General features: G+C 37.7%; 2 protein-coding genes across 3 annotated transcripts; one reads left to right on the top strand and one right to left on the bottom strand.

Moving 5' to 3' along the window:
• The first annotated feature begins 1,849 nt into the window (after positions 1–1,849).
• On the top strand, positions 1,850–12,723 carry LOC123762662 (mediator of RNA polymerase II transcription subunit 29). Of its 2 annotated transcripts, XM_045749315.2 has the most exons (6): positions 1,850–1,987; positions 2,784–3,034; positions 5,716–5,972; positions 8,593–8,654; positions 9,023–9,107; positions 12,424–12,723. In XM_045749315.2, the coding sequence occupies exons 2-6, from the start codon at positions 2,950–2,952 to the stop codon at positions 12,643–12,645; spliced, it is 711 nt and encodes a 236-aa protein (XP_045605271.1). In that variant the 5' UTR covers positions 1,850–1,987; positions 2,784–2,949; the 3' UTR covers positions 12,646–12,723. The 2 variants fall into 2 exon arrangements, with proteins under 2 accessions (XP_045605271.1, XP_069188456.1); XM_069332355.1 differs by lacking the exons at positions 1,850–1,987; positions 2,784–3,034 and adding an exon at positions 3,946–3,997.
• Positions 12,724–16,036: 3,313 nt separating this feature from the next.
• On the bottom strand, positions 16,037–21,570 carry LOC123762661 (elongation factor 1-alpha). The gene is made up of 3 exons (XM_045749314.2): positions 21,410–21,570; positions 19,791–20,572; positions 16,037–16,766 (listed from the first exon to the last, which is right to left on the bottom strand). Exons 2-3 carry the CDS (start codon positions 20,541–20,543, stop codon positions 16,134–16,136), a joined length of 1,386 nt encoding a protein of 461 aa, XP_045605270.1. The 5' UTR covers positions 20,544–20,572; positions 21,410–21,570; the 3' UTR covers positions 16,037–16,133.
• Positions 21,571–22,964: the final 1,394 nt, after the last annotated feature.

Genomic DNA, 22,964 nt, shown 5'->3' on the forward strand with positions numbered 1-22,964 from the left:
ATATATATATATATATGTCGTACCTAGTAGCCAGAACTCACTTCTCAGCCTACTATGCGAGGCCCGATTTGCCTAATAAGCCAAGTTTTACTGAATTAATATATTTTCTCTAATTTTTTTCTTATGAAATTATAAAGCTACCCATTTCATTATGTATGAGGTCAATTTTTTTTATTGGAGTTAAAATCAACGTAGATATATGACCGAACCTAACCTACCCTACCTAACCTAACCTAACCTATCTTTATAGGTTAGGTTAGGTTAGGTAGCCGAAAACGTTAGGTTAGGTTAGGTTAGGTAGGTTAGGTTGTCGAAAAAACATTAATTCATGAAAACTAGGCTTATTAGGCAAATCGGGCCATGCATAGTAGGCTGAGAAGTGAGTTCTGGCTACTAGGTACGACATATATATATATATATATATATATGTCGTACCTAGTAGCCAGAACGCACTTCTCGGCCTACTATTCAATGCCCGATTTGCCTAATAAGCCAAGTTTTCCTGAAATAATATATTTTCTCTAATTTTTTTCTTATGAAATGATAAACCTACCCATTTCATTATGTATGAGGTCAATTTTTTTTATCAGAGTTAAAATTAACGTAGATATATGACCGAACCTAACCAACCCTACCTAACCTAACCTAACCTATCTTTATAGGCTAGGTTAGGTTAGGTAGCCGAAAAAGTTAGGTTAGGTTAGGTTAGGTAGGTTAGGTTGCCGAAAAACAATTAATTCATGAAAACTTGGCTTATTAGGCAAATCGAGCCTTGAATAGTAGGCTGAGAAGTGCGTTCTGGCTACTAGGTACGACATATATATATATATATATATATATATATATATATATATATATATATATATATATATATATATATATATATATATATATATATATATATATATATATGACCATGTAACGGTTTTATTGTTACGAAAAGTATGGTGACAAATAAACACAGACACTAAGATACTATATATATATTTGGTCGAATATACAGAAGTACACAGGTGATACTTTGGTGTGAGTTGAGCGCACTGAGCATCGGTACAGTACCTCGCAAGTGTCTGCTCTAGACCACACTTGAAAGTAGACTCTGGTTAATGTTTGCTATTCTGCTGCTTATATGCTCGGGCAACTCCTCGCCGTGTTGCCCGGGCAACGCCTCACCTCATTCATCTCCAAAGGTTGACAGGAATATTAACAAAGCATTTGGAGCGAGTATATTATTGGGATAATCTACTCGCTACAACCAAATGTAAACTGTGTCAACAAAATTATTCGCACACCCTCCGTCACTACGTGATGAAGTGCGAAAAGATACGTGAATTTAGAGACAATTCTATAACCAATGTTCCAGCGATGTGTCAATATTTCATTCAAAATGATCTGCTACCAGAAATGTTAGCCAAATTTCCCCAGTTTGCTAACTGTAGGTAGTAACTAAGTGATTGTAACCTATCCACCGCTGCCCACTGGATGGGGGGCGGTGTGCAGGACAAACATATAAATTTTGACACTAGCTCTCCACATATGTCAGTTGCTTAATTTAGAACCTGTACTTGGGGTCGATCTCGAACCCATTGTTGATGTGATGACTTATATTGAATTTTGTAACTAGCTCATCAAGATTGTAACTTGCTTAGCCAAATGAATTGTGGGGTTCAGTCCCTGAGCCCATTATGTGCCTCTGTAACCCTTTCCACTACCGCCCACAAGATGGGTATGGGGTGCATAATAAATGAACTAAACTAACTAAACATCCGTAGCAGGTCATTTGCATGTGCCTGTTCATTTAGGCTACTTCCTGGTATTCTTTCTGATATTACTGTATTAGCCAGGTGCTTCCATTTCAGGTGCCGTAGGTTGAAGTCCCCAAGTGCAGTCATCGGGAGGACAAACCCTTCATGCAAACTGCACCTACTATCAACAAGAAGAAGAAGAAGTCCCCAAGCAGGATGATGTTCGGAGCTGGATTTGTGAGGTTTTCCAAGCAGTGTTCTATTTTCATTAGTTGGTCTTTAAACTGCTGAGGGTTTGCCTCCGGTGACTTATATACAAGGACAATAACTACATTTAGAATCTCTATTTTGATTATCAGCACTTCCACCTTATCATTTGAGGTGTTTAGCAGCTCAGTACAGATGAGTGTGTCTTTGATGTAGAGGCTGACCCCACCCTGTTACAAAATTCAATGTGGATGGAACGTTAATTATAATATGGGCTGTGCACTGTGGTCAAAATGGTGAATGATTCTTCTCGATTCTTAGAATCGTGTGTAGATATGAGCGTGATATGTATATATGAGCGTGTAGATATGTGAGGTTAAGCTGATTGATCAGTAGTTTTCTTCTTAAGTTTCACTTAAGTAGTTTCACTTAAGTTTCACTTCCACTTAAGTTTCTGCCTCTTGATGATAGAGGTGACATTAGCATACTTCCAAACTACGGGAAACTCCCTCGGCCCAGAGATTTTCTGAAACGGATTGTTTCAGTGGTAGACAGTTTATCGATTTTGGGTTCCATTCACATCTGGGGCTTTAGAAACCTTTAATGTGAATGCTACACTGTATTCATCTATATAAGTGTTTTTCCCACACCTTGATCGAAACGCTCTGTACGTGTATTAGTGACTTAATTAGGTATTGTATGCATTAGCTCTATAAACCCAACATTATTTTTGTAACTCATCTTCTATGTATGTAATTTTACCTGAATAAACATTTGAATTTGAATAACCATCATATATATTGAAATACACCCCCCCCCCTACATTTACAGCCCCGCTCTTGTGCCAGATAAGTCCCCTACGGGCTCACCATAGCCCGTGCTGCCTGGCCCCACCACAGGGAAGCCCCCAACCATCCCCCACCACAGTGGACCACGCCACCTTCCACTACTCTCCAACAACATTGTCCTCCTCAGCTGCCCACTGCTACAGACGAAGATGAATTCTCAGATGCTGAGTAACCAGCTGGCCCAGCAGCAGGCCATGATGCAACAGAGTCAGCACGTCCAAATGTCTGCCATGGGTTAGTAGGGTGGGGGGGGGATATGTATAGGCGTATAGTGAATTGTTGTGTATGGGGGTACTCTTCTCTTTTCCTCTTCCACATGCTTTTATTTTAGTTTATTACGGACCCCCCATACCTTTTCTTGCCACAATGAACCTCAGGATTAAATTAGTTTACTGTGGGCCCCATACCTCCCCCTTTCCCCTTAACCTAACCTAACCCATCCCAACCCAATTGAGCCAAACCTAAGCTAATATGGGATGTGATCAAACCGTACACAAGACGGTCTAACAATGTATTTTCCATTTATTAAAGCGACCATATATCGTTGAATCGCTAGGTTGGGTATGGTTGTGTTAGGCTAGATTGGCTAAAGTTAGGAAGATTTAAAAATCTTGTAGGATTAATTAGTTTATTATGAACCCCATACACATCCCGTGGGAAGTCAAAATTATTAGTCACAGTGGGCATGGATATTGGGCTCTTAATATTTTAACTAGGCATAGCTATCTATAATTGTAAATTGATTGATGATGTGGATACAGGTTACTCTGTACCCAAGAAATTTCATCAGTGGATTTTAAAACCACCTACCCTAACACACAGAGATCACACTAACGTGATGCATCAACACTAACGTGATGCATCAAATGAACAAATCCACAAGGGCCGTGACAAGGATTTGAACCTGCATCCGGGAGCATCCCAGACACTGCCTTAATTGACTGAGCTACGACAGGGTAAAAGGGTTGAAACCGAAGTTCTAGAACTTCAGTTCGAACTTCAGGTTCGAATCCTCGTCACGGCCCTTGTGGATTTGTTCACCTACCGAACCTAATCTAAGTCAACCTAATCCAAACCTAGCCTAACATAACCTAGCCAAATTTAACAATATTTGTGTTTTTAATATAATTACAGAACACACCTTGTCAAAAGTGCTGTGTATGATTGAATCATACCACTCATACATTCTAATTATAGGTATGTGCTAATTATTAGTTTAGTTTATCTTGCTGCGATTTTCTTAACTAAACTAATATTGGAATACAATTCCACAGATCATTATGTGCTCCTCTAATTGTTCCACCACTACTCAAGGATGGACACAGGATATTTTTGTGTGAAATTTTTATTTGTTGCAATATTGATATTTCTTAATTTTTTACTGTAATGAATGCTCTGCAAGAGTGGGTAATGTGCTCTGATCAACGTAAGCCTCAACTTAGACATCCTCAATATTGCCTTCTCTAATAAGTACTCAGCCCGAAATGCTATGCATATTACTGGCTTTAGGTACTGTATTGTATATACTAGCTCTATCTATAAATCCAACAATATGTTTGTAACTGCAGCTATGTATGTACTTTTCCTGAATAAAATATTATTATTATTATACCTTAAGTAAAAGACATGCCGTACTATGAGTACAGCCCCACAATTCAGTGTAGCGAGAAGTACACATCTAACCATTATAATTTCCAAGGAGTGTACACTTTGCTCTGACTACCAAGACCCACACCTCACTAATTAATTTCACAGAACCTCTATATAGATACACCAGTCAATATGCAGTTTCTGGCTTAGCTCATCATCTGATTGGTCTGACCATAGGTTCATGTGACATCTTCAGGAGTATGGAGATAGCATTCTTCTTAGCCCGCCTAAGTGAGGTCAAGATGACGTGACCCGAGGTAGCTAGCCACCTTCTTGCCTCTGCCAGTACCAACCAAAATCGTAGCAATTCACCCATGCTATACAACAGATGAATAAGCATTCATCATCGCATCACATAACCAGACATCTTATGTCTTATGCCATACTTTATCTGAATTGTAGATATGATTACAGTACAGTACTTACACAGGGACACCCAACATGATGGTACTGTACTCCAACCTGAGATGATGATAATCATACTGCACATTGCACAGCAATCTGCAACTATGGGTGTGCAGGTTTGGCCGAGAAATTTCCACACTCGCGCAACAGTATTTGATGATGCTACAGTAATTTTCTCACAAAATCAAAAGTAATAATAATTTATCCCTGTACTGTATAATAATTGTATTAATAAAATATACATAAAAACATATCACGGTGGTTTATAGTAATAATAATAATGTTTATTCAGGAAAAAGTACATACATTCATACAAAATGAGTTACAAACAGAATGTTGGATTTCTAGATAGAGCTAGTATATACCGTGCTTAAAGCCACTAATACGCACAGCGTTTTGGGCTAGAAACGTAGGTAAACGTTATCTGTAATAGTAATCTGTAATAGGAATCAACTGTAGGTACAGAGGTCCCATATTAAATAAACCCACTAATACTCAAAGCATTTCAGGCACGTTTTATACAGTCCTGTAATTTTTATCATGCGTGTACAAGCATGCATATTTTGGTAGAAAAAATGTGACTTTGGAAGGTCACTGGAATATAAATACATTTTCTATGTGCTGTACCCTTAAGTATGATTGGTGCATGTCTGGTTTTACACTGGTTTTATAGGAATGTAACTGGCAAGCAAATCAAGGTCATTCTGTATATACATCTCTACTTTTCACCTGTTACTTGTTGGGGGATGGCAGAAATACCACTGGCTACATGTCACTTTAAGCATAGCTTTCCTAGTGCTGTTAATTATTATTTAAATACTTATAAGGTTAGCTAACATGTTTGTGTGTTGTATTTGTAGGACAACAAAACCTTCAGCAGCAACAGCAATCTCAAGAGCAACAACAACAACAACAGCAGCAGCAGCAGCAGCAGCAGCAACAGCAGCAGCAACAACAACAGCAGCAACAACAACAGCAACAACAGCAGCAGCAACAACAGCAACAACAACAACAACAGCAACAACAACAGCATCAATCCAGTCAACAGCAAGAATACAAATTGGACAACATAAGTCGGGTTAAAAGCCACTTTGGGCAGATGAAAGAAGCTCTCATGGTGAGGACCTATGCCAAGTTAAATGACTATTATTATGTGATTTATATTTTATTTATTACCTGTTAAACTCATCTTGTTTATATCAAATAGAATAATTCGTGTAGAAAAACCAGACATTGTAACTATTACAAATTTCCACAAACTTGTCCACCCATGATCATTCTGTAAACTATTACCCTTGTTCACATAAATAAGTAAATTAAGTTAAAATTAATTTATATATTGCAAAAATCATAAAACACAACTATTGATGATTTTTCTGAAGCTATCTATGGCAAGAAAAGATTGTTATAGCTTAGGAGTTAAACAACATGCACCAGTTATTAAAAAACTTAGCATGCATAAAGAGTATGCATTCATGCATACTCTTTAGCATGCATTCCCAACTTGCTTCCCTTAGTCACCGATAGGTAAGCACCATTACTGGCATCACCACACTACCACCACCATAACTTATCAGCCTTTTCACCTGTACCTTACAGCACTGTGCTTATTACACTTGCCCAAACTCATTATATCTCGCGTATTCACGGCACTTGGCATACACATTGACACTTCATATCCTGAGATACGTTAACCTGGGAATACGTCTCTTGATTGCCCATGATCTAACAAAAATAGAGGAAGAACAGGAAGTCTGTTGATGCATGTATGGCAGCTCATATTTATAGCCAACCAAACTCATTTATTCATACTGTATGTCTAATCTTAACTTGAAACAATTTAGTAATACCATGTCTGTTATGTTACCTGGTAAATTGTTCCATAAATCAAGTCTACAGTATTTCCCAAGTAGCATCTACCCGTGTCTTTTTCTGGATATAAACTTTCCCAATTTGTATCCATTGTTTCACATACTACTGTATTTTGTTTTGATATATATAACACACTAATATTACCTTTCAATCATTGGTATACGTACTTCAAGACAACAACCCTTTGCTCTTCACCTCTGAACAATGTAAATTGAGCTTTCTTAATCTCTCATCTAAAGGGAGGTTTCTAATTCTGGGGTGTAAGTTTATCTTTCTCTACACATTCAAGTGAATTTATGTCCATTTTGTAGTATGGGGACCAAAGCTGAACCATTGGACCAAACAAGGGCAACATTAAGCTAAAGGATAATATAAGATGTCTTGGGAAATTATTTGGAGCAATGTGGGGATTGAACCAGCAACCTGGGCCAGGATTCAACTAACAGTTATACATCTACATACTTACAGATTTGTTCATCTTTTCTCAATCTTCGGTGGCTTTGTTTACATTTGTTAAACAGTTTACAAGGATCGAAACTTCCCAATTGAATGTTATTAATGTTTTAAACAGCTTCAGAGTGCGTTGGATCTCATAAACAGTTTAATAAAGGTAAACAAAGTCACCAAAGATTGAGAAAAGATGTACAGGTTCGTAAGTACATACACAACTGCTTGATGAATAGCTGGCTGCCTTGCATTGCTCCAAAGGGTTTTTGAATGAATAGATCAGGGCATCGTCATTTCATTGTGTATTAGATACCTTATTATACATACTTCAAGAGGAAGAACAGGATAGAAATGTTTCTAGAAATGAAGCCCAGTATATTGTTTGCCTTATTCTGTACATTTATACATTGATGATTGGGCTTAAGATTCTACTAATCATGATTGAAGCACAATATGAAAAACTTTGTTAAAGTTTAAATATATAGGTTGCAACTGCTAGAAGTATGGGCAAGAAACGTAGGTAAACGTTATCTGTAATAGGAAACATCATCTGTAGGTACAGAGGTCCCATATTAAATAAAGTCACTAATACACAAAGCATTTCAGGCACATTTTATACAGTCCTGTAATTTTTATCATGCGTGTACTAGCATGCATATTTGGATAGAGAAAATGTGACTTTGGAAGGTCACTGGAATATAAATACATTTTCTATGTGCTGTACCTTAAATATGATTGGTACTCACATGAGAACAAATTTGTTAAACATGAGCAGCCCTTAATAAAATCATGTTGTGAATTCTTTATGGGAGGGTTCCCTAGTAGCTCCATGAGCTAAACACTGGCCTTAGGGAGAAGCCTACTGAGATTTAGAACCAGAGTCTGGCTTGCTATGAAATGAGGAGAGCTTGGGGATCAGAGATTAGCCAAAAATATTCACCTTTCTGGAAATCTTTGTATTATCCTCAGATTGGATGATGTTATTTAAGATGTTATCAGTTTCACTGATGTCCATTGTAAATAGGGTTGGCCCCAAAATGGATCCTTGTAGACTCCACTCCAAACATTATTCCAGCCAGTTTTTACTCCATTTAGTTACTTTTACTCCATTGCTTTGCCCTTTGTATTTCAACCACTGTTTTATCCATTCCATTATTTTTATGTTAGTAAGAATTAAATTTTAATGTTTATTGTTGCTTGTAGTTAATACAGTATAAAATTGGCATATTTATTTTTTATTAAATCAACAATTCTTCAAGAGTTCCACTTTTAAGCATTATAAAAGTGTCATATAATTTAAGTGAGAGTATGGTCAGTTGGGAGAGAAACAGAATATGCTAGCATGATGCATGAGATTGTTCACATTAACACTAGAACTGGCATTTGTTGTGGTAACAGTAACATATTCCTGTTGACAGGAGACCCTCGGGTGTGCAGTGGCCAACCTTAGCGGCAACCACCAAGTTGACCTAGGAAACAGGTAATTGGGTAACCCTGGTGGGATGCCTTATGGTTTTCACATGAGAATGCTTTGTCATATTTACTTGGAATCTACAACATAAATGTATACAGGTAGTATGTATGTAAAATTATGCTTCACATTGAAATTGGTCATTGTAGCACAGTAACCTTTATATTTTGTATTACTACTACTTTTCTCAGTTTTCATGTTATACTGTATCTCAAGAAGTCCGTATTAGCTTCAATCTCACAATCCTTCAGCGTGTGATCATGAAACTCATGAGTCTATAATTTGTAGTCATTTGTAACTCTTCAGTACTTCAGTAACTTGTAAATCTATTGTTAATATTACATTTTGTTTCCTTTAATATTGAGTGGTGTTTACAGGAATGCTGGTGAAATGCAGCATGCTAAGTTTGAAGAAAGTATTGAGAAGTTTTATACACTCTGTGACCAGATGGAATTGAATCTTGTGAGTATTTTATCCCTTTTTGTTATGTTGTTAATTTTTAACTTGCACACTGTTATTACAGGCTCTCCTAAATTCTCTAAGATGTACAGGTATTTGTCTTTTTCCCAAGTAATTAGGTACAGTATCAAAATAATTTTTCTCCTTTAGTGGTGTGTATGTGATATTGGGGGAAATTCCTTATCATATTGAGTTGAAACTTTCAAAACTTAGCGTCATACATAGTTTCTGGAGCAGAGGTCTTGGGCCCTATCTATGTTCATAGATAGATAGGTCTATGTTCATAGATAGATATGGTCATAGATAGGGCCCAGGAAAAAAATGAACTTGGCTATGTTCAATTTTCTTCCCCTGTACTTGCTCACTAGAAATGTATGGTTTCAGGCAAAACTGTCTGGTGGAGTACAGTATGTATATAAAAATGTACTTTGACAATTCTTGTGTTTTGTCCCCCTTTCTTTGTTTATTATCTTGTAAGTTCCAAGAGGCTTTGGTTTTTCTCGTGCAAGTGGATTCAGAACTGGGGATCACATGCTGTATGTGAAAGGAGTCCTGTACCAGATCAAGAGATTGTTCTCTCTCTACATGTGATGTTAGATTCACCCAACCTATTGTCTCATAATTAAAGTCCCTAATTATAGCAGCTTGGATTTCAGCCACTGCATTTTATTACATTATACAGATTTGTAACTTCCTCTGCTGTAGCTGTGTCTGCCCTGTAGCATACTTTCGCTGTCAGTTTGCTACTATTTCAAGCTTGTACATTGCACCATACAGATTCTAAGGATACTATGTTGTTTAGTTCTTCATTGCTGGTTATAGTCAGATTGTCATTTATATAGAGAGTATCGTACCACCACCACCTCTTGTTGTTCTGTCCTTCCTGAAAGGTGGGTGGTATCCTGGAAGATGTAATTCTCCTGCAATTAAATCTTCTCGTCCTCATGTTACACTAAACTCGATTACTGAATATTGGGATTTTCAGCATCAGTGTGTGTGTGTGTGTACTCACCTAATTGTGCTTGCGGGGGTTGAGCTTTGGCTCTTTGGTCCCACCTCTCAACTGTCAATCAACTGGTGTACAGATTCCTGAGCCTACTGGGCTCTATCATATCTACATTTGAAACTGTGTATGGAGTCAGCCTCCACCACATCACTTCCTAGTGCATTCCATTTATTAACTACTCTGACACTGAAAAAATTCTTTCTAACGTCTCTGTGGCTCATCTGGGTACTAAGTTTCCACCTGTGTCCCCTTGTTCGTGTCCCACCCGTGCTGAAGAGTTTGTCTTTGTCCACCCTGTCAATTACCCTGAGAATTTTGTAGGTGGTTATCATGTCACCCCTTACTCTTCTGTTTTCCAGGGATGTGAAGTTCAGCTCCTTTAGCCTTTCCTCGTAGCTCAATCCTCTCCTCGTAGCTCAATCCTCTCAGTTCCGGGACGAGCCTGGTGGCATACCGCTGAATCTTCTCTAACTTTGTCTTGTGTTTAACTAGGTATGGACTCCAGGCTGGAGCTGCATACTCCAGGATTGGTCTTACATAAGTGGTATACAGGGTTCTGAAAGATTCCTTACACAAGTTTCTGAAGGCAGTTCTTATGTTGGCCAGTCTAGCATATGCCGCTGATGATATTCTTTTGATGTGGGCCTCTGGGGACAGGTTCAGTGTGATATCAACCCCCAGATCCTTCTCTCTATTTGACTCTTGCAGGATTTCCCCTCCCAGATGATACCTTGTGTTCAGCCTCCTGCTCCCTTCGCCTAATTTCATCACCTTACACTTTCCCGAGTTGAACTTTAGCAGCCAGTGTGTGTGTGTGTGTGTGTGTGTGCACAGTGCATCAAATTTATTTACTGGGCTTCTGGTATTAGTGTAAAAACAATTTAGACTCCTGACATTGTTCTTAGGAGCTGAAAGGTTGTTCCCTGTGTTCTGCACACGTTTATTCCATACATTGTCCCTTTGGTTTTGTGCCTGCTTGTCATTGGAGATGTATGTATAGGCATAGTTCTGTCTTACTGCGTGAAGGACTTTATCCTCCACTCTTATCATGGTCACCTGCTTGCTTCGTATCTTCAGTTTCAAATTGATGCTTTGCTCTGCTTTTCTTAATTTTCTTAATTTTTTTTTTTTTTTTTTTTTTTTTTTTTATACACTATGAGGTCTGGGATAATGAATATGTTGTTATTCCCATGCAGCCATCATAGGTTTTGTGATATTGTTTGTACTGCATTGTCTTTCTTTGCTCAAGATTTACAATGGTTGTATATATCAAGTTTGCTTCAGGCCTACCTGCCCTCACTATCTGGGAAATGTTGACATCTTCCTCTTCACCTACTAGATTTCTTATCATTTCCTAAATATTTTGCTGATCTAATATGTCATCTGCATATTCTATAAAATATCTGCATCTAATATTCTGCAAGTTTCAAATAATGAGTTTATTTTTTCACTTGTCTCTCTCCAAAGCTTTTGAATCCCTTTCACCTACAATGCCTGTGACCTCAGTGATTTCCCCAATTGTAGAATTACCCTCCGAATTCTCCTGGTTTACTGCAGGTACTATGGTCACAAGCACCCTTTGTAGCATTTGTTCCACATCCTATAACTGCTTCTTCAGATCCTTCTGGACATCTTGTAGTCCTTTTATTTTATTGTAATTTTATATGCACTGTGCTCCAAAACAAAATACTAGTGATTTTTGTGAATTTTGAAAGGGATGACTCATTTTTAGCATCAACAGAACGTTTACTTTGGAAGTTTAGGGCGACTCATTTTAGCATTATTGGAATGCTAAAGTTATAAATTCAACATTAATTTTCAACACTTTTCACACTTTTTTCACACTTTTAGGGGACATAATCCTATTAAGCTTATCAAGGTTTCCCTGGACCTGCATCACAGTGCAACCTATAACAGTTGCCTAACTCCCAGGTACCTATTTATTGCAAGTCGAAGAGGCATCAGGTTTAAGGAAATGTGTCCAAACATTTCATCCTGCAAGGTAATCAAACCTGGGACTATTTGAGTTGACTTCATTACATGCATTCTTTAGTGAAACAACACTATAATTAAACAATAATTAAGCAATCTCCAGCCCATTACCACCACCCCTTTTCCCTCACCTTTGATGTTAGTTGTTTGAGTACCAAATCAGGCACAGTATTCCCAAATTCTGTGTTCTTCAGGTCTCCTAAGATCTCTCGGTACAGTATACTATACCATGGTAACATATGTTGTAAAAACCTATAAGCATTGATCTTTGCTCTGTACTGAGCCCCATAACTACTGTTTTGTTTTGTTTTGTTTTTGTAGAGAACAGCCATTGACAGTCAGTTGCAAGGAAAAGCATCCCAACTTTACACACCAAGCTCAATATCCTCGCCACCTGTTGATGTACAAAAATATGCTCATTACCTGGCAACAGTGAGAAATCAAGTAGTGTATGCTAAAGACATTCACACAGCTCTCGTTGATGCTGCCACCAGTATGAGCATCAACACCACACCTATGTCTACTATGGACACTAGCAATTGATACGTTGGTTTTCATAGTTCTTTCTAAAAGTTGTATACTGTAATTTGTTTTCTGTAAATGTATAATGTATTCTTAAAATGTGTTATTTGATTTATACCTTGGTACCTTTGGTCGGGTTTATGCCTGATCTGTTTCATAAATGCTCATAACTTAAATAATTACAGGTATAAGTTTGTAATATGCATATACAGTATTTTCCTGCGTGTATTGTTACTTATATACTGTAAACACATCTTTACTTTACAAGTCTTTAAATTTGAATATTAAAAACTGAAGATAAAACAATCAGTGGTTTACAAAAATGATCAGCTTTCTTACAGTAGCTGTAAGAAAGTACTGTACTGTAATTGTTGAAATGGACTAGGAAAAACAAAAAGTAATGATTTTTGTGTTGGAAAACTATAGTTGTACAGGAAATTGTTATAATTCCTTTGCAGTCTAAATTCCAGAAACCTGGTTACCCCACACGACTGATTTTTTTTAGGTTACCACTTCAAGAATTTTTGTTTCCAGGTTAAATTAGTTATTTTTTGCAAATATTTTACAAACTTGATAAAAGATTCTGATGGTGGTACATAAAAATTATTGCATTTTCCAACAAATATAAAGGGTTACAAATGGTATTGCCACCTACTAACTAATTCTGTTTGCCAGAATTATTCATAATTATAGAATGTTGAGGTTAATGCATAAGTAAACCCAAAATATAGTCTTGTATATTGGTGCCTTACTGTGTGTTGCCAGTAAGAATGTTTAAATGTTTTGCTTTCTGTAAAAGTAATATACAGAACTTTTTAAATACTGAAGTACTGTATGTCATGATTCATGTCAAGATGTTTTGGACAATATGATCGAATTTGAATATCATAAGGATATCCAATTTAGAAAACATAAATGTTGACAATTTAGTGTTCTATACCCATAACCTTCACTGGTTATTGCTGGTGTGTAAGATTGTCTTCATAACCTGAAGACCCCCTCACAACCAGGCTGGTATGGTACACTAGCTCTGGCACCAACTTGTCCAGTTCTCTGAGAGCTTCCACTGTTGTTCTAATGGATATAGAGGGACAATTTCTAAGCTATGAATATCTCAGAATAATTGCACAGGTATTTTGAGATAATGACGTGATGAATGCTGGATGTATTCAGCTTCAGCTGTACACAGCTTCTATTTTTATTAACAATGTTAAGTTTCTAGTAAATGGGTAGAATGTTGTATGATGTACCAAAAAGAAAAGTTAATTTTGTACTGTATTTTGGGAGAGGTCCCCAAGACAGTAGACAATGGCCAAACCTGTTTGTCATTTTTTTCTTCAACAATCAAGATAGCAAAAACCCTGTAGAACTGGCTGTTGCATAGACCAATGTTTTCTGTAATGTAGTCTTAAGAGAGATTCCCAAAGTTAAAATTGGCTACAGTTCGTTAGATTTAAATGTTGTATTCCTTACCGTTAACTTCACTGTATTTCTATGGTTTTCCATAGCCTTTTTGGTGAGTAGAAATAAATCTGTAATTATCAAAAGGTGCAAAGTCGAGGAAACTTATGCAGCACCATTAAACTGGTTATGATCAAAAAGGTAATATCTAGCCACTTTTACTTAGAACAACAAAAAGTAATTAAGTAAAAGGGGCTAGATATCACCTTTAGAACATCATGCCACTTTGATGGTACTACATTTAGTTTAACCGGCTTAATGCCCTCTTGATAATTACTTAGATTTTGAATTTGTATTAAAAAGGCTATGACACTTTAAAGTGTGTGAAAGTTAAGTATTGAAATGTGTGCAGCATTAAAAGAAACACGGCATCGAAAATTTTAACATGTACTTAACAGATTTTAACTTTGGGAACCTCTCTAAAATTAGTTCCCAACTTTACCCCAAAATTACTGGGTAGATATATTCTAGAAAGCATCTCTGCATCCGTCAGTTTCTCTGCTGCTATTAAAGACCTACAGGTCAAGATAAATGTTAACTTCACTCACTTATGTAACACCCGGTCGATAGTAAATGTCAAAGCGTGTATGATTGAACAGACCTAGAAAATGCTGAATGAAAGGGAGAAAAAGTTATCTTGGTACTCTTCCATCGCACTCATTAAATCTTGTATATATATATATATATATATATATATTATATAACAAGTAATTATCAAAAGAAGGCACCAAACCGGGAAGGCTATATATATATATAAAAACAAAAAACTATAACCTGGCCTAGGAGTCTACACCAAATTACTCACAAGTTAGTCAAAGGAATTCAACTTATACATTGTCAAACTGCTTTAGAGCCTCCTCGATACGTTTCGTATATGGTGTTAAACCTTAAGAATTCAATCTTTTGTGGTACAGTTTGTAAACTCCAGGCTGCAATGAATTAAGTATTTTTATAAGTTCCATGTTATAAACACAAGATTCTAGGAAACTAGGTCAAATTTATGAAAATGATACGGTTCTGTTACACATGCGTTCTATACCAGATTAGTTAAAGATCTTAATGGATGCCCTAATGTAGTTTAAAATTTAGTTGTAAATTGGCACATTCATATTTCCCAGGGTATTTCTTTGTGCTCACTTTTAAGAAGTCATTTGAGAGGTTTTCATCCAAACTAGCTTGTATTTTTCCATATAGCCACTGCCGATTTATTTCAGAACTGCGCACATTGCTTTCCCAATTAACTATGGACCACCCTACTATAGAAAAGTTTATGCAGAGCAATCAGGCTAGTTGCTACATTTCTCAATCATAACCCATTAAGTGATTATCAAAAGGTAGTAGCCTTCCTAGATACAAAGCCAGGAAGTTTGTAGCACCATCAAATGAGAATCTTTGGGCCATTACTAAAGCGGTCTAGGCTTTAAAAGCCACTTGCTACGAATATTCAAACATTTATGTATGGTTTGCAGTTTTATTGCTAGTTCCGCAAGAATTTCAGTGAAATTATACTGCATTGCAGGACAATCATTAAAAATTTGAAGAGGCAAAGTATAATTTATTAAGATATAGTTTCACTTTCCAACTGCAGCAAGCTTAGGCAGAAAAATTTCTGTAAATGTGCCTTCTGATATATATTTTAATTCCTTTATAAAGTTTAATTTCCCCACAACTTTAATTTTATAAAACTGCATAGCATTTCCAAATTCGAAAATTCCAGATTAACAAAGATTGTGGGGGGTTGGACTAGTACAAACAAATCAGAAAGCGGGTATAATTGAATCTATACTAATTTAATTAACACTGCATACAATATACTTGGGAAAGCAATATTTACAATAATTAGAGGAATCAGTAAATCCGTTTCAGCAGTTACATTAAGGTTAAATATCTTTCAGGGAAGACCCATCCGATCCTATATTATCCCTACCAAAGAAAATTAAGACAACGATAATGTTCTTTCACTCCTTACTCAAGTTTATTTTTATAAAAACCATACATCTTAAAGACTAGATAACACAGTTAACCTATGATGGTCTCTAAGATGTAGGTTACTTCTTCTTGAGGGCTTTCTCTGCTGCCTTTGTGGTCTTTCCGCCACCTTCCTTCTTGTTAACGTCCTTGATAACTCCCACAGCAACCGTCTGCTTCATGTCACGCACAGCAAAACGACCAAGTGGAGCATACTTCTGGAAGGTTTCTACACACATTGGCTTACTGGGCACCATTTTAACAGTGCAGGAATCTCCAGACTTGATGGTCTTTGGTCCAGTTTCCAGTACCTTACCGGTACGCCTATCAATCTTTTCCAGAAGTTCGTAGAACTTGCAGGCAATGTGAGCAGTGTGGCAGTCGAGCACAGGCGTGTACCCAGCATTGATCTGGCCGGGGTGGTTCAAGACGATCACCTGGGCAGTGAAGTCCTGGGCCTCCTTGGCTGGATCATTCTTTGAGTCAGAAGCAACAAAACCACGTTTCAGATCTTTAACAGAAACGTTCTTCACGTTGAAGCCAACGTTGTCACCTGGGACAGCTTCCACTAGAGCTTCGTGGTGCATTTCTACAGACTTTACTTCAGTTGTGGGGCCAGTTGGAGCAAAATTGACTACCATGCCAGGCTTTAGGATACCGGTTTCTACACGTCCCACAGGCACTGTTCCAATACCACCGATTTTGTAGACATCCTGGAAAGAAAAAAAAAAATGGTAAAGGTCTGCATACCATACAATGCTAGTTTAATTTTTTTCTAGACTGATTGAACACTGCAGTTTTCATTGCAAGATTATTAATTTGAACAACCATTTACAATTAGGGGAAAAATAAGTATTATCTAGAGCAGCACCAGTGCTGCTTTAGTGATTCCAAGTAAACATTCCCAATTTCAAATTGGAACAAACCCAACAAGCTCCCATAGGCAGTTTGTATTATTACACAAGCAATTTTGTAAGAACTTTGCACAGGTCACAAATTCCTGGGCCTAGTATGGTAGGCATGAACTTAGTCCCCATGGCATATATGCAACTGAAAACTCCACCCATACTGCCAGGAGCACTATGCAACTGGTGTATAGAGATCTTTACCACCACCATCACAATTAGGCCTAAGCCATTTTGTATTAGGCCTCCGATTTACTAAATTTAAATCAAATTCTAAATTTGATATTTACCTTTAAAAATGTAAAGGATGACCACTAATAAAGGGGCAAGAGTTTAAAACTTAAATCTCCTCTTTACTAGTTTTATGAAAAAGGCTGTAATTGTTCCAAGTTCCAGTAATGCAGCCTAAATAGGGATGTAATTTTTTTTAAATTTTTAAGTTTTCAGCAAGTTGATACAACCACAAGATTCAAATATGATCATTCTATGGCTTGACACATTAGCATAAGGATCTGAAGATGCAGATCTTCCAAAATGGTTTTTACCAATACAAATAGTCAAGTTCCCCAAAAATGTAAATGTAGTGTTTATTGCTATAAAATCAATAAATAACTTACGCAAAATGCTGGCATCATGAGAGAAACTTTACAAACAAGCAAGTTATGAAATTTTAACACTATTGGTAACTTTGGACCAGACTCACGTCTACTACAAACAATATTTGTATAAAATTAATTTTATATCCAATCTACCTCGGGAGAGTATCAAAATAAGTGCCTTTAGATTGCTCACAATTTGATACCAAAATGAAAGATGTAACGAAATTTGATGTTATCAAATTGAACGAGTACACATTAGGTTGCAAATTGGCGTTTGTTCATGGGTAACTTTTGTACATTATATTCACACACATGTAATTTAATTGCAAACAATACCAAAACAAGCGACGTAGCACGAGAATTAAGGTGAGAAAGCTGAAACGAGTACACATTTGGGCGTCACCGCACGCTCGTTGCACGACCCCTAAGTTGACCGCGTGCCTGCCCGGTGAGCGATGGTGTTAACACTATCACTTTGGACACCGATCACGTCTACTTTTTTCCTCTAGTCCTAGCTGTGGACAATGCTTTCATTACAAAAATATTTATAATTTTTATCAGATCGACTTTGGGATAGTTTCAAAATAAACACCTTTAAGAGTGCACACAATTTGAAATCAAAATGAAAGATCTAACATTTAAGTCGGAACACCGGAAAGAATCTATTGACGAGCTTTTAGAACTAATTTGTTAAAATTATAGAGTTTTTGCTTTTGTTGGACTAATTAAAATACGCACTTTTTTATTGCGAACAATTTGATACCAAAATGCGACTTAACACAAATTCACATGATCAAACTGAACGAGTACACACATTAGGTTGCAGTGTGCCAAGTGGTACTTTTACGGATAACTTGAGGCTTTCCTACAGGGAGGCATGCCAGGCTTTGGCACATATGCACACCTGTAGGGAATTTAATTGCAAACGATACCAAATCTAACGACATTAAGGTCCCAGGCACGAGAATTAAGGTGATAAAACTAGTAAACCAATTTCAGCGCCGCCGCACACTTGACGGCACACATGTCAGGGGTGTGACAAGTTAGCAGTGCGCATGCCCGGGGAAGTGTTAAGAATGAGTAGGGACTTTAAAAATTTAAAAATTGAAATTGTCTGGCATTTGTGGACGAGGTTTACATCAACCAATTTCTTCCAAAACTGGAACCCTTTTAAATAGGCACACGTGCAGTCAGGTGTTAAAGTTTCATGCAAATCGTCCAATAATCAAATTAAACATTTTGATAATTTTTATATGCTATTGTGATTGACTTTGTCTATACCTTTGATAATTTGACAATTTAATATTTTTTCTCCGTTCCTATTTATGCCAAGACGCAGAGAAAAGATTAAACCCCTTTTCCATACAGTTAAAAAAAAAAATGAAATTTAACTAGTCAAGCATTAAAATTACTGTAATGGTTAGGTCAACTTTTAGTCATTAGTGTTACAATTTTATAAAAGGGAACTACTTATTGCAGTGCCGAGGGATGCAGGAGAGTAAATTTTTGCAACAAACTTTCCGAAGACTAAATCGTGTAACAAGGACACATTGAAGGGGAGGACAAGTGGAGCCAACAATTTGGGGGGGGGGGGCCAATTTAGAATGGGCAAGGTCAGGTCAGGCAAGTTAAAAATCAGAACCACTAATGCAATCTTTTAATTACCTACTGAAACTTTCCAACCTACTAAATATGTTGGTCAGTTTAATTATATTAACTTGTCTGGCAGAGAAAGTGTTAGCAAGATCTGTGGGCAAAGTTTGGCTTTAAATTTCTACCCAGTAAATTTCTACCAAGTGTAATACATTACATCAAAACTTTGCAAAAGCATTGTTCAAAACTTTTGCGAGACTAGGGAACTTTTCAAACAATTTGTCAATCCAAATAAGGCATCTTGTCAAAACAATGGGGCTCAGGGAACCGTAGCCTTTTAATAAAGGCTACGGCCATGCATGTAGTCATACACCTACCTTTACAGATATTACACCTATTTGCCGTATATAAACTGGTCATGTAGCAGTTTCTTTCACTAGAAATTGCCATCCTAGCAGACTACCAGCACTGAAGGGTTCTTGGGAATTTAAGGCAAGAATTTAAAACAGCTAGTGTAAAAAAGGTGGCCATAAAGTTATGGGTAAAGATCTAGCCCATAACTTTGGGCTAGTTAAAAGTAACATTACATGAAATCTAGTTGCCAAATAGTTTTAGAAATGAAAAATTTAATACAACTAACCTGGAGAGGAAGGCGAAGGGGCTTGTCTGTAGGTCTGCTTGGGGGATCAATGTTGTCTAGAGCATCGAAGAGGGTCACAAACTCGTAAGCACCATTCTTACGTTCAATCTTCTTCGCCTTCCACCAGGTCATGTTGTCCGATGGTTCCAGCATGTTGTCTCCATTGAAGCCAGAGATGGGAAGAATAGGTACAGTTGTTGGGTTGTAGCCGACCTTCTTTACGTAAGCAGTCAATTCCTTTTTGATTTCCTCAAATCGAGCCTCTGAGTACTTTGGCTCGGTGCTGTCCATCTTGTTGACAGCAACAATCAGCTGTTTGACACCTAGAGTGAAGCACAGCAGCACGTGCTCTCGGGTCTGACCGTGCTTGGAGATGCCAGCCTCGAACTCTCCCGTTCCTGCAGCCACAATCAGCACGGCACAATCTGCCTGGGATGTTCCAGTGATCATGTTCTTGATGAAATCACGATGGCCGGGAGCGTCGATGATTGTTACATAGAACCTCTTGGTCTCAAACTTCCAGAGAGCGATGTCGATGGTGATGCCACGCTCACGCTCGGCCTTCAGCTTGTCCAACACCCAGGCATACTTGAAGGATCCCTTACCCATCTCTGTAGACTCCTTCTCGAACTTTTCGATGGTTCGCTTGTCAATGCCACCGCATTTGTAGATGAGATGGCCAGTAGTGGTAGACTTGCCAGAGTCTACGTGGCCCACCACCACGATGGAAATGTGAATCTTCTCCTTACCCATGTTGGCTGGATTAAACCGGGAGCTTTGTTCTGAAAGAGGAAATGCCTTGTTAACCTAGAAATAAAATGGAAATCTTAAAAGTTAAAAAGCGAGACAGGTAGTCTCGCTGCTCATGGGAGACAAAATGGCGGCCACCTGCTACCAGTGCTGCCCGTGTTCGTCTAACTTGCAAAATTAGCTAGTCTAGTATAAATTTATGTAATAAGCTACAAATACTGCCCTCTTTACCACTGCTTTAGTTAAAGACTTACGCTACATACAAATCTCCGAATAATACATTTTTACACTTTGTTAAGTAGGCCTAACATACTCGCGTCTTCTAGTTAAGAAAAAAAATCTTAACTCAAAAATATAAGTTATAACTTTAACCAAGCCTTGCAAACACCACCATTAGGGGTTATAATGGTGCACAGAAAGCCAGAATAGTCACAAAACATGGAGGGTGCCGGGGCCGGCCTGGGTGACGTAATGGCGGCGGTGGTGGACGCCTCGTGGGGCCCGCGCCGCCCCACACCAGCCCCTCACACACCACTAACATTATACTCCACGCACTCTTGGGCCCAAACTCAAATTCGTGTAGTTTAAGGAAACTAATCAACTGGTCAACTCAAAAGTAGTACAGCACAAGATCTTTTTTCCAGGAGAGGACTAAGTTACACGAGGGCGGCCATGCGGTGGTGGGTGGCGGCGGGGCCGGCAGCGGGCCAAGTCCACACTCGCCCACATTTTCCACTCTTTCCCACACAAATCCACCACTTTCACGCCACCCACACTTTTCCACCCACTTTAGGACGTGATACCCACAATATTCACTCGATATTTCGGAAGGATCTCTCGCCAAAAGCGCCACTGCCACAGATTCTTACCTTAGCAACAGGCCTGCGTCGACTGGCCACGACGGAAAGGACTGCTTGTAGGAGATGTAACTACTATATAGCTGCTCGGCCCTTTTTCATTGGTCGGCTCGGCGTGACGTCACACGCTGACAGCTCGCTCATTGGCTGGCTGGCCTCAACGTCACCTCCCGCCGGAGCTCCTGATTGGCTGGGGCCGGAGACTGCGCGCGCACTTCTCAGCGGCGCTTGTGGCGGGAATTTCATCCTCAACTGACATGTAAACAACACTTGGCGCAATATGATGCAAATACTAATTTCCCATTTTTGTATTGATTTCCCTCAGCCTTTACTTCTTGAAGCTTCGTAGGCGATTGCATAAACTGGACTTTATTAATAACTAAAGTATGCAGTTTAAGCAAGCACTATTAAAGTATAGAGAGAGATATAAACAACGGATGTGGCTCAATTGATTAAGTACTGAATGATACTCCTGCATGTTCATGAGAATTAAATGCCACTAAAACACTGCAGATATAGTAACGATTTTTATAAAATTATATTTAATTCTTTAAAGTATAAAAAAAATCATTATTTTTTGTTAAACAGATAGAAATAAAATCATACCATCATCAAACAAGGACTTATTATACTACAGTAGTTCCTTGTGTCATCGACTCTTAAATACAGTAATAGTATTTGAAATGGAAATGGTAGTCTGTACATATGTTTTTTGTAAGGTGTGTGCATTGCTTGCATAAAACAATGTATACAATGTATACATTCATTGCTTGCATAAAACAAGAGACATTATATTTTGATGCAGACAGTGCTGTTGTAGATCATTATAGCTTATCTGCATTCACCAAGTTGAGCTTGCGGGGGCTCAGCTTCGGCTCTTTACCAATGTAATGGTGCAATTTGCCTTAGTGATATGTGGTATTTACTTGAATACTTGTTATCATTTATTAAATATCAATGTTTTAAATATTTTACATTTTACATATTTGTTACAACATTATTTAAAAATTATCAAGACCTGCAAAATTAACTACTCTATGTTCTCCCATTTTCAGGGATTTTATATCAATTAAAAGTGTATAGAAAGGCATATGGTAGTCAATAGTGCCACAAATTGGCATATGTAAGCTATGAATATTTAAATAAGCACCCATATCTTAACCCAGTCTAACCAACATGCATTAAATTATCAATAAATTAATACAAAATTTAAATCTGGACCCCAAATTTCTTTAAGCTAAGCAATTCAAATATATATTGACCTAATTTACATTTGGTTGATATATATTAATCATGTATCAAACATCCCACAGTGGATGGTTGGGGAAAGGCTTAATTATTATTTCCCATACCTGTAATACAAGGCCTCACATGGTATTTATATATAAATTTTCAAGATATACAATCACTAGATTATCTTAATATTAGGGGAACCGCTAATATAACGAAGCCTTAAACCTATAGTGTTATATATCTGAGGCAAAAATATACCTGAAGTGTTTCTCTCAGATAATGTTTTCCAAGTAGTCCATGCCAGTCCATAGTCCATGCTATGTATCCTCACAAT

This window comes from Procambarus clarkii, chromosome 27, assembly GCF_040958095.1.
Source record: "Procambarus clarkii isolate CNS0578487 chromosome 27, FALCON_Pclarkii_2.0, whole genome shotgun sequence".
Classification (NCBI taxonomy): Eukaryota; Metazoa; Arthropoda; class Malacostraca; order Decapoda; family Cambaridae; genus Procambarus; species Procambarus clarkii.

Bases quoted from the DNA above. Each gene is read 5' to 3' on its own strand.
- LOC123762662 (XM_045749315.2), top strand. From the start codon at position 2,950: ATGAATTCTCAGATGCTGAGTAACCAGCTGGCCCAGCAGCAGGCCATG. The intron at 3,035-5,715 runs GTTAGTAGGGTG...TTGTATTTGTAG, and splicing joins CGTCCAAATGTCTGCCATGG to GACAACAAAACCTTCAGCAG. The intron at 8,655-9,022 runs GTAATTGGGTAA...TGGTGTTTACAG, and splicing joins CAAGTTGACCTAGGAAACAG to GAATGCTGGTGAAATGCAGC.
- LOC123762661 (XM_045749314.2), bottom strand. From the start codon at position 20,543: ATGGGTAAGGAGAAGATTCACATTTCCATCGTGGTGGTGGGCCACGTA. The intron at 16,767-19,790 runs GTTAGTTGTATT...TTTTCTTTCCAG, and splicing joins CCCTTCGCCTTCCTCTCCAG to GATGTCTACAAAATCGGTGG.